This window comes from Gobius niger, assembly GCF_951799975.1.
Source record: "Gobius niger genome assembly, chromosome: 18".
In the NCBI taxonomy this organism is placed as follows: Eukaryota; Metazoa; Chordata; class Actinopteri; order Gobiiformes; family Gobiidae; genus Gobius; species Gobius niger.
In genome coordinates this window covers 15,597,433-15,609,615 of record NC_136869.1, presented here as the reverse complement: position 1 = coordinate 15,609,615, position 12,183 = coordinate 15,597,433, and the positions used below count along the sequence as shown (strand labels likewise).

General features: G+C 40.7%; 1 protein-coding gene across 1 annotated transcript in view; it reads left to right on the top strand.

Annotated features, from left to right (window-relative positions):
* Positions 1-388: 388 nt before the first annotated feature.
* The window catches only part of dok6 (docking protein 6), a 56,566-nt gene continuing 44,771 nt past the window's right edge, over positions 389-12,183 (top strand). Inside the window, exon 1 of the mRNA XM_079575826.1 lies at positions 389-769. Coding sequence (XP_079431952.1) covers positions 461-769 — 309 coding nt within the window. The 5' untranslated portion in view covers positions 389-460. The remainder of the gene's footprint in view (positions 770-12,183) is intronic.

Genomic DNA, 12,183 nt, shown 5'->3' with positions numbered 1-12,183 from the left:
TCTATTTTGACGCTTTTTTCCAAGAAGCTTTTAGATTTGGGTTAAGCCAAACTGGACTGTACTTGACTTTGTTTTCTCTGTAAAGCACTTTGAATAAGCCTACTGTGTGTATGAATGGTGCTCTCTAAATAAACATGCCTTGCCTTACGCGAACCACATTTTGTTCTAGAAAACTATAACATATAGTATAGAGGTTTTCCCACACAGTTGACCGAACAAATTACATTTCCTTTAACATCAATGATTTCTTCTCCTATGAAGTATACTTTATTTCAAATTCTCTTCTGCGTACCAAAACTGCGCAACATTACAATATCAGGTTATCATCATAATATGCAACATTGTAGCCCCTCACCGCGCACGCACCCCTCGCCTTTTGGGATGGTGTGGTCCAGGAAGCGCGCGTCGGTCCTCTCTCGTGTGTGCTCTCTCCTCTCCTCTGGCTTCGTGAATCAGCTGAATGGCACCTCCCTCCTCCTCTTCTGGCGGATGGATCGACTCGCTGAAGCCGGGCAGCCCTGAGCGAGAGCGCAGCAGACACGGGGGCTGGCTGCTCCTTCACGCCGCCGCCGCTCCTCCCGCTCCTCCTCTGCTCTCTCGCGCCGGATGTCGCATTGGACGATCTTCAAGTGACACGAGACTTTACCGTCACGAAAAGACACTTGTTTATTTCCCCGCCACGCTTGGCCAAAAGGGAGCTACCATGGCTTCTAACTTCAACGACATAGTCAAGCAGGGATACGTGAGGATACGGAGTAAGAAACTGGGGGTGAGTACTGTTGCACTTGCCGGTGATGGAGGAGGGAAAGAGGCGAATGAGGGGCTATGGCTTTCTTTCTTTCTCTCTTTCTTTCTTTCTTTGACTTGTTTGCATTGTTTGGCTGTGCTTGCTCTGATATGCCGTCCTGCTGTGCGCCGTGCTCGGATTAGAGCAGCTCATGGCACCGGCCAAGTTTCACTGATGATGGTCCGCCGTGGGATCAGACTCGTTGCTTGTTTGGATGATGAAGTGCTGTTGGTCTGACAGGTGATTTACAGGTGATGTGCGCCTCTGCCCCCTGTAATACAGCTCTATCATGTGGCTATAACGGAGGGATTATATCCTTCCACTTTGGCTTGTTTCGGTTTGGGATATTGGCTGAAGTTTTTTTTGCAGATTACAATAGCTCTGCTTGAATTTAACCAATCTTGATTTTATAGATACTATTCTGCATTTTCCTTTTAATTTTCTCAAGTTGAAGTTGGGTATTCCACTTTCCCATGTCCTGAAAGTGATGACAACTACAGCTGCACTATAAGATTGCAACCCCAAAACCTATATCAGAACCACAGCAATGTTCAAACAGACAAAATGACGAAAGCTGATGGAAGACCTCAGTGATTTTGTGATACAACGGATCAACGGATATTGCGTCTGTTACTTCCTATATTGCGATAACAATAATTTGGCCATACATTGTCCTATCAGGAACGGAAGACATTTGTATCAATCTGAAATTTCTGCTGGTCTTGTATGAATGATGCTGTATCTGACTCTTGGCTCTCTTTTATATTATTGAAAAGTTTTTTTCAAACGCTGCTCATCAGTCTCTGGATATTGACCAAATTCAGTTGATGAAGCTGCTCGGTGCCTTGGAGATGGATTCCTGTTGATGTTGCGGCTGAGGAAAAATATGGGGGAACTCTCTTAAAAGTGCGGCGAGTGATGTATTTTCAATGAAGTGATGTGAGCCTTATTGTGTGAGTCATGGAGCCATCTGCCTTTGTTCATACTTCCAGCTCATTACGCTAAGAGAGCGGCTCACTCCCTCTCTGTGATGAAGTGTGATGATGGAGGCTAACGATCTCTGCCTCTTCACATCATCATCCCCGTGCCCCGACTTCCAGTCTATTCTACGGCTGTTTGCTCCTAAGAGGCCATTGGTCTTTTAGGGTCACCTACTGAGAAGCTTTTACATCAGTGATCTTCAAAAAAACACATTTTACCGGGATGTCTTAGAGAATACTTGGCCTTCAAACTGTCTTAACTCAAGAAATTGGAATTGAAAACCCGCACCCAGCTGTTCTTACAGATTAGATGAAAACAGCTAAAAGTCCTTAGCTGAAAATCTAATCATCATTATTACATGCCTGTTCTAAGTAAGTGATAAGTACATGACGTAACCTAGTTTCTATGCAACTCTGAGGCCTATACCAGGACTAATCCAAGGCTTTAACAAGTCTAAAATGGGTCTAAATCATTTCTAAGCAAGGACTGAACCAGGTCTTGATAAAACCAAGACTAAACTTGAGCTTGACAAAACCAAAGAACATCAACAAGACCCCCAGCTTTCCAAGCACCACGGTTTTAAGAACCGCGACGTTCTACGACATCATCAAAAACGGCGCCCCTGGACACTGTAAAACCCAAACACCATCCGTCTGCTGTTAACATGCAAATCAGCAGTGTTGTCGGCAATTATTTACATCGTGCATATGCTATTAGATTAGACGCAGTCACAAAGAGAGATGGGGGACGCCTGAGTTTGCAAAGCAGGCGAGAATTCATGCTGTGTTGGCTGAGCTTGAGGTATGGATGCCCTATTGGTGCCAGCTTTCCAGATCTGGTCCTGCTGTTTCCGTGGCGCTGGAGGAGAGAGTCTGCATCCTACATCCTGCACAATGTGAGCGAGAGAGAGTAAGTTCCATCATTGGATTGGATATTGCAAATATATTAATTGGATGTTTTCCTGAACAAATATACAGTTCAGTTCAGTTAGCTTTATTGTCAATTCTACCATGACGATTGGTGCATAAAACAGTTAATAGGCATTTTTACATTGTCATACTGTGTAAAAATGAAGAGTAAAAGCAATACTAACTCACTTGTTTACCTTAATAAATCCTTTTCGTAGTCCCTCTGGGGGTAATACAAGTGGTAATGGGATGATTGGGGGTCTTTAATTTCCCCCTGGTGTCTCTGGCCAGAAAACCACAACTGCAACTTGACTGCCACCAGACCGGAGCTACCAATGCACACTAATAGAATGACGAAGAAGAAGCTAACAGGCTAACGGGTAAAGCTAACTGCGGGCTAGCGCCACTTTAAACAGTATTTACAGCCAAGTTTGAGTGAAAACAATTATTTCCATTGTGTAATTGGATGTACAATATCCCTCTCTCCCTTCGCCTTTTCTGTCAGCGTAGTATTTACTCTCACGGACAATTAATAAGTTAAATAATGACACCTGCAGTTGCGCTTATGGCCTCTAGGGGCAAGAGTTACTTAGTACTGCTTTAGAGCTGTTGTACCTGGGATTTCTTTGATCTCAAGCAGTTGAAGAGGGAGGGAGTTGAGTTTAAACTTATAACAATGCTCCATCTCATTTCAAGCTCTCACAAACCCTCCAGCACATCCAGAAAGAGTAACACGTTTTTTAATATACTATATTCACGGACTGGTGAGAAAAGTTAATTCCCGATCGGTTCAAAGCCTTTAAGCAGATAACAAATAGAATACTCTACTACAAGGAAAAAAAGCGAAGACATTCAACAAACTGAGTTAGAAAGTCAAAAAAACAAGCTGTAAATCTCTGTCAGATGGAAGACCTCAGTGATACTGCAGGGTATTTTTTGGTAACTTCCGTTTTAGGTGTTGCCCTAGCAGGTATAATTAAGGATAATCTGGCAATGTTACACAGTGCAGCCGTGGTCCTGACTGCCCACTCTTTTAGCCGCTCTGCTGGTGCACTTTCGTCTGCTGCTGTTTCATCATGGAGGAGACATGCTGCGACGGCCTCACAGGACCCCGCAGTGGCCACGCACAACCCATTTATCTGACCACATGAGGTAGTTATTCTGGGTCACTCTACAACCTCAGTCTCTGAGTGAAATGACCAGTGAGTCAGATATCAAATGAGGTTAGCTCATCGAGTGTTATTACTTATTAAAAATAGACATGTACTGATGATTAGACCTACGCTAAGGAGGTCATTCATCTGTTTTTGCATATTAGGAAGCTCTGACAGTTTTAGTCTATTAATCTTGTTATTATCTTATTTTCAATCCCTCCGTTTCTTTAATATAATTGGTAATTGATGATGTTTGTTTGCACCATTCCAAGAACATTTAAGTTGTGAACCCTTTTCACACACAAAAAAATCTGATTCTAAAGAAAGTATTTACCACTGAACTGCTTTACACTCCTAATGCAAACTTGTGGCATAGCATATGTGAATCTCTTTTAGATGCACATTTTGAGAGGTTTTTCTAGTTGTAGAAAGTAGAAGTAACAATACCGTGAGAGACATTTCTTACTGACCTGACTTCGTATCATTTACATATTTTCAATATTTTTATTCAGTTACTTAAAATAAATCTAATCTTTTATGAGCCCAAGGCCAAAAGGTCCCGAGTGATCTCCTTTGTTTTTAAATGTTTTAGTGCGTTAAAGGTCTCTTAAATATCACCTATCACCACAGTTGACCTTCCACCTGCTCCAGCTCCCGCTCCCATTGTAGCGCGGTGCCATTTAAAATGTATTATACCTAATTTTTCATAAGACTGCAATACAGCCGAATGCTTCTCTCCATCTGATTCTGCATTAAAAGCCGCTACACTCCGACAGCTTCGCATCAGCATCCGTCAGTGTGATCGCTCCATTTCCAAAGTCTATCAAAGTGTGAAGGTTGGGGCCGAGGGGTCAGGTGAGTGATTCGTGGACTGATCAAAATGGCTAAAAGAACTGTCATTATTCTCACTGGTGGACAGCGTTCGCCAGCGACCTTAGTTTGTCAGCCAGGTTTCTGCTAATTGATAAAAGCACTGAGTAATTATGAACACAATAAAGTGTAGGTGGATAGGAAACAGGGCTGCACACAATATACCGCTAAATTATTGTTGTCGTCATATTTTAGCCTTGCTTTGTTCCTCGTTTAGTATTTTTCAAGTCTTGCTTCGACACATTATCATGAAAGAACAAATTACTTGCATTTTATGTACAATTGAATGGAAATGGTGTCACGATATTGTTATTCAAGGCAGTTGTTTTGCTCATCTTATGCTGCCCTATAGGGATGATCCTAGAGTTTGTTTGTAATGTGGCCGGCATATTACACGACTTAGTCAGGTCTATGTCAATGATTGAGTGGATTACTTGAATTTCCTTATTAGAAATGCCCTGTGCTGTTTATTTTGTAGCACTTGGATGTAAAGATCCAGCACTGTTTGCCCTTACCAGGTGACTCCAGGGAACATTTAATATGTTTTAGTCGACTAGACCGCATTGGCATTTCATTGTTACCCAACAGCGTGTTCGTCATTGCTGACTCTTTTCTTTCTCCCTTTCTTCCTCACTTTGTCACCTTGCCTCCGACTTCCTCCCCTGCACGCCTCACCTCCAGGCCCCGCTCTCCACAGTCTCCCTCTCTCTCCCCCTCTCCCCTGCCTGTTCCCATTTTATCTGGCTGCCTTTCTTCCTTTATCTGCCTATCTCCGTCACCTCCTCGCTCTCACCTTCTCCCCTCCGCCGGTTCACAGACAGCTAAGAGACTGAGCACAAAGGCATCCCATTCATCGCCCCACGTTGCACCCTCCATAACCCCAACAGGCTATTCCCCCCCGTGACACAAACACACACAAAACGCACCGGCAGAGTTCAACGCTGAAAAACTGGCACGCTACAAGTATCCGACAAACAATCTGCTGCCAAAGAATACTCAATTAATTTTAATCCTGTGGCTTTGTACCATATTGTATCTTTTCACGTCGTCTGAAAACAAGCTGAACATTTCGGAAGCTTTCTTTACACAGAGGTAACTTATAAAGCTCACCCAAAAACGAATCAATATTTTATTTCAATATGGAAGACTTTGTTTTTTCTCCTCTAGCCTTTAGTTCACAATCTCACCATACTATTCCAGACGTTACTTCTTGCAAGACATCGATATCTTTTACCCTATTGTCTATGTCTAATTGGGAGGAAATACAGATTCTGCATTTTCTAAACTTTTCTGTGAGTTTAAATAACCCAGATATTTGGATGTAACAATGAAGTAGAAACTAATTTTCCCTGGTGCTGAACTCAGACATTTTGTAACTTTGCTGTCTCTCTTGTGTTTGAGCGAAAGAGCACAGATGTTATCACAGGCTTCAGCTGGATGGTGAAATGCGTGACCTTTGAGTAATTTGAGTGTCACTTCTGTTACATGTTTCCTCGGTTTCGGCCCGCGGAGGTGAGTGGAAAAGGTCAGGTGTTTAATATTTTCTCCGTCCGTCCGCATTACGTCAAAGCTCTACAGAAACGGTCAGTTTGTGGTTGTGCTAGTCAGGGTTGAGCCCTCTATTCACTCCTCAAAAGAATATGTTGCACTCCTCGATGTGTTATACTTCCAAACCAATCATTTTCTTCTAAGTTTGACTCTGCGCAGAGATTTATCACCTCAGTCGTGTCTACGTCATTTCTCACACCAAATTCTTGTCTTTGTTCAAAACACCGACAAAGTTTGGTCCTTTCTCTGTTCCTAACATCGACCTTTTGAATCAGGTCTTTATTACTTCATCTCTAAAACATATGACTTGAGCTTTCCCCTTCATGTACTCTCACGCTGCATCTTATCTCAAAGAGGACATCAGCATTAGGGCTGCGCAATATATCGCAAAAAATATTGTATCGTGATATTAGATGATGCAATGTCCGTATCGCAAAAAGCCACAATATATCGCAACATTACTTAAATCTGACTGAGATTGTCACTTTTTTTTTTGCAAGCTCAGCCAAAAACAAACAGTGTATTAAACTTATAAATGTGTGGAAGCTCAGTTTTAGTTAAACCTAATATAGTAAAATGTTAGTATAACTAGTTACTTACAATTTGTGTTTAATTAGAATGGAGCATATCGTGTTGAAATGGTTTAGTGAAATATCGCAACAATATCGATATTGCACAGCCGTATCGCATATCACAAGTTACTTCAATATCGTTCAACAATGAGCAACGTTTCCGCTCTGACTGAGCTCCTCCCAATGCAAAATGGGAAGTCTCTTATCACTTTCGGTTCTAGAGATATCAGCCTTTATCGGCATTAGATCGGCCAATAGCCGTTATTGTCAAATAACCAAATATCGGCCAGATATATCGACCGGACGTTAGATCGGCCAACCTGTAAACTTGACGGTGAATAATTTACAAGCAATCAAATTCAAACAGCACTTTTATGGTCACAATTAGGCCTTATTTAGATAATACAGTGACGACTTCTGCTTATTACAAAATATCCCCTCTGTATGTGGTCAGTTGGTTTGACCCCTACAAACATGTTCTGAAATGTAAAAAAATAAAAAATAAAAAATAATTACGCTTATTACGCCGTAAACTGCAAGTGCAACACCAGCTCTGCCCCGGCTACATAGACTTATAATTTTGCTCTGAAGAAAAGGTTAAATTCATTCTCTAAAGAGTCAAACATCAAAGTGCGTCCAACAATTCTGTCAAGACACAGTTCATTTAACGTTTCAATATTATTGTCTTATCTTCTGAGAATACGAGTGTACGGCAAAAAGTTGTTTCCCCGCAGCGCCCTCGAATGCACTTCGGAGAGCGCCTTGGTCAAATCGCTAAAGTTAAATGTCAACGCTGAAAACACATTAAAAATGCATTATGTCTGGTCCGGAATGAGGAGGAGTGAAAATACAATCAGCCCAAAAGTGCGGATGTAAACAAATAATCAGTAAACCAATAATCGCCGCGGCAACCGGAGAGTTATTTATCATCCCAACAGTGGAATATCATTTGCAAAAAGATGCTCTGCATTTCAGGGTTTTAGCTTTCTTCAGCAGAGACTTGCACAAAGTTGAGTTGTTGAATACAGTACAGTGACAGTGCAGGATTACAATAAATGAATAATGATGAAGTGAGTTATTGCATTATAGCTTTATACGTAAGGTCATGATTATATACGCTAATGGGAAGTTGGTTTTATTATCATGATATAGAGTTAACACTAAGTTTATTTATATGTTATGCACCTCCTGTTTTAAAGCTTTTGGGAAACTCAGATTTACCCATGAATCACTTAGAACAAAAAAAAAAGAGGCGACCACATATAGTTCTATTTTGGAGACTTCTGAAATATGTCACTGCAGGGAGAGTGGGATGGAGTTTGGCACAACAAATATATGTGGGAAGATTTTAGATGATCCAAAAAGCGTTAATAGCTCTTATATAATACCGGTCAAGAAAATAGGCAAAACAATTATAGCAAAATGATTAAAAGAAACAAATGATAAGTGTTTGCAGCGGTGTACCACAGGGTTAGCAAGGTTTATGCATAGAAAGTGAAGAGACCAGAGGGCATTATTATCTGTTGAGAAGCGCTATTGCCTAATTTACTGCCACCTTTGCCACTTGACAATAGCGACCTATGAATTTGTGATTTCAGTGTTGGCTTGCGGGCCTTAAATTGAAATACATTCCATAAATTCCCTCTCAAAAAAGGTCACAAGGGTGAATCGGCATTATCGGTAGGTAATCAAAAGGCCTGTCTCCAAACTTAAACAAAAGATATTATAGCACCCTACTCTTGTAAACAGCTTGTCTATCAGAGACACCCACCACGTTAGACAGGAGGACGTGAACAGTGTGTTTATTGTCCAAGACGGCGGATCCGTTTAAGATGGGATCTCGCCATTTCCACGCTCTCTGTATCAGAAATGACAGGTGTGAGAAAAGGGTGGATGTCAGTAGATTTTTCATCTCACAAAATGTCAGTGAAGCGTGGAAAAGACACAGTCAGCTCAGTTAGAGTTTAGCACTTCACAAAGTCACGTTGTTCAAAGATACCAGTCTATATCTCGGTAGTTAATGCACTGGTAGTACAGTACATGTATCTGATTATAGATTGAGTGCATAGCAAAAGGGCCTGTCTTGCACTGACATGTTTTAAAGTTGCTATTATAAAACACATACCCGTCCTTCATATTCAATCTCTCCTTAAACACTCACATTCCCTCCTTTACAAAGCAGGTCATGTTATTAGCTTGAATGTATTGGTTTTATCTGTATTTATTTAGATTGCTCTAAACTTGGCAGGTTTGAAACCCAAAGGGGACAAGATATTTTGTAGTTTGTAGAGAATATTTTACTAATAACTGCAGTCTTTGCGGTGTGAAATTGAGATTTCGATTTGATAGCAACCCAGCCCTAGAATGAAGCATAATATAAGAGCGTATAGTTAATCCTCAGATTTTATGCCCCGTGGCTGCTCATAGCCTACTTTCAGCTGTTTTCAAGATCGATGATGTGAAGCCTATAGTTATTCACATATATATGCCCCGCTATATACGGCGTATGGTCATTTCCTCCACTGTACTTTTCATCAGCTCCCTCCATCAGACAGAGACCTGAAGACAGATGGGCCAGCCTTATTGCCCCTGACGAACGCCGTCTTGCGCAGGATATGGAAACAACAGCCCGAGTGAAGATTGTAGCTCTATTATAAAATCACTTTTAAAAATAAATCTCCTCCCGGGCCATATACTGAAAGATTTTGCTGCATTGATTTCAGTTGTTCTTAATTATCAAAAAAGCCCTTTGTCATCAAGGCGGTTATTAGTACTGAAGCTCAATTGATTAAGCAATGCACTATAGAGGCCATAATCTAATGTATCAACACTGCTATTGACTCCAATGGGAATAAGTGCTCGCTGCTGGGGCTGAAATAGGGCTGGACCATTAATTGCAATTGAATAAAAATTTCAATTTGAATGGTTGCAATTAGCAAATTGAAAAGACTGCAATTTTCAAGGCAGTATATATTCTGCAACAAAACGAAAGTATCCTATTAATGAATGGAGAAGCCAGTCCCTATGTATCATTAACATCTTATGTGTATCTGACCCCACAAAAAACACTTTTTTTATGCTTATGCAAAGCAAACTCACAAAAGATCTCTACATTCATTAATGATTTCTAACTAGGCTTTGATATCACCCAAATGTGGTCAATGGGTTGAAAACAGCTGAAAACATCTGGATAATTTTGAATTTGGGTTGTTTTATGGCAAAATACATTGAGCAGGCTAAAGAATGCTAAAAGGTTTCATGGACAAGATGGCTTGGTAACTGTCCACATAATATGTGCACATCGAATGCCACTTCTCCTTACTGTGCAGCCCTAACGCTGTAGTTTAGTCTAACATGCTCTGAAATGCATGGGGCTTTCACATTAGTAGAGCAGTCCATATGCCAGTGTTCGACTTCTCTCAAATGTTATGTTCCTGAACGTGTTTTAAATGTGCACCGTGAAGTCATATTTTTAAAACATGGATCGTAAATCTAATTGCAGTCACAAGAAAAACCTCAATTCTACGTTTTTTCCCCCCAAATTATCCAGCACTAGATTGAGATCTAAGTTTCAGTTTTTCATTAAACACAAGAAACACAAGCTCGCTATGTCCAAAACAGTTTTGCCGCTGTACAATGTTTCCCGATGAGCCGCTTTGTAAGTGCAAAGTTTGCTAATCCCATTGGGGGAAAAGTCACAGCTCAGTAGCAGAGAGCTCCCTTCATGGACATTTAATCTTTCCCCAAGTCCCAGCGGACAATGCATCCCAACCACAAAACTCATCGTGTCAAATATACGTGGTGTTGTGTGAGTCCTTCTTTGTATCTAGCGTATTGCTTTATTTTGAGACACTACATGACGGTAAGCTTTGTTCTGGATTGAGAAATCTAAATTAAACGTTAGGCATCAGTGGTAAACAGCATTATATTGCAGATTTTTAACAAGGCAGGATGACAAGCCATAATGTAAAATATCATAAAAAAATGAAATTATGATCAAAACAACCCGATAACAGTCATTTTAACAGATTCAAGTAGTGATTCTGTACTTTTACTGTACATACATAATAATATTAAATAATTTCTGGGAAAGGCTCGCGACCCACCACCACTGCCTTAAAGAAGAACTAAGTAAGTTGTTTACCTTAATACATCCTATTCGTAGGATTCGTAATACAAGTGTTAATGGGATGATTAAGGGGTCTTTCATGCCCCTGGTGTCCCTTGCAACTTTGCTGCTACCGGGTTGGAGTCACCAATACACACTAATAGAATCACGTGGAAGAAGCTAGCAGGCTAATGGGCAAAGCTAACTGCGGGCTAGCACCACTTAAACAGTATTTACAGCCAAGTTTGAGTGACAAAAATGATCTCCATTGTGTATTTGGATGTACAATATCCCTCTCTCCCTTTGTCTTTTCTGTCAGTGTAGTATTTACTCTCATGTACCTGCAGTGGCGCTTATGGCCTCTAGGGGCATGAGATTCCTAGTAATGCTTTAAACTGTTTTTGCTGAGAAACCGAACATCTGTTTTATGTCATCAGAAAAAAAAAAAATGTTGAATGCACTACTTACTTAGCAAACATTTATTGGAAATTAAAATGACTTGCTCCAATCCTAGAAAATAAAGATGTTGCAGAAATCATTTACTGCTGCGTTCCAGTCAAGTACATAGTAACTGGCACATTTCTGACCGACTAGAAAAAATACCCTGAAACGCCGCTTGACAACTGACTACTTCTTGTGTGTAAAAAGTTGAAATGATAAATGAACCGTGTTATTGGTCACAACCGATTAGACTCTATTATTTAGCCTGTTCTGACTTCTACCTGGTGTGGAGAAGCATTATTGTCTTGGCATTAGCAAAAATATGTCTGTGTTTATGAAGCAGCAGTGGGAACTCAGCATATACACTAACAAGGAGAATAGAAAACCTGTAACACTTCACATATTCTTTCACAATAATACTGTTACTGTACTGCGGCATTCTTCCCATCCCTACAAACCTACAAGAGCACCACCACCACACAAATCCATCACAGCTTCATTAACACTTACCGTCCTCTTCGTTAATCAGCGCTGGGGCCCCTATAGGCTCCACTTTGCAGCATTTGACTTCACTGTACGGCTCACAACAAGCAGAGGTGCCAAAATATTTACTCAAGTAACAATAACACATATTTATTCCAGTCGAAGACCAAAAAATGTGCTATATTCCTGTGTAAAACTGGTTGACCGTCTACCTTACATGAAGCTGCCGCATAGATTCTTTTAAGAAAACCCACAAAGGTGCTCCTGGTCTGTCTGTGCCAACTGTTTTTTTTTTGTTTTTTTACTTGAATCCCCAACTCTTGTGTAATGA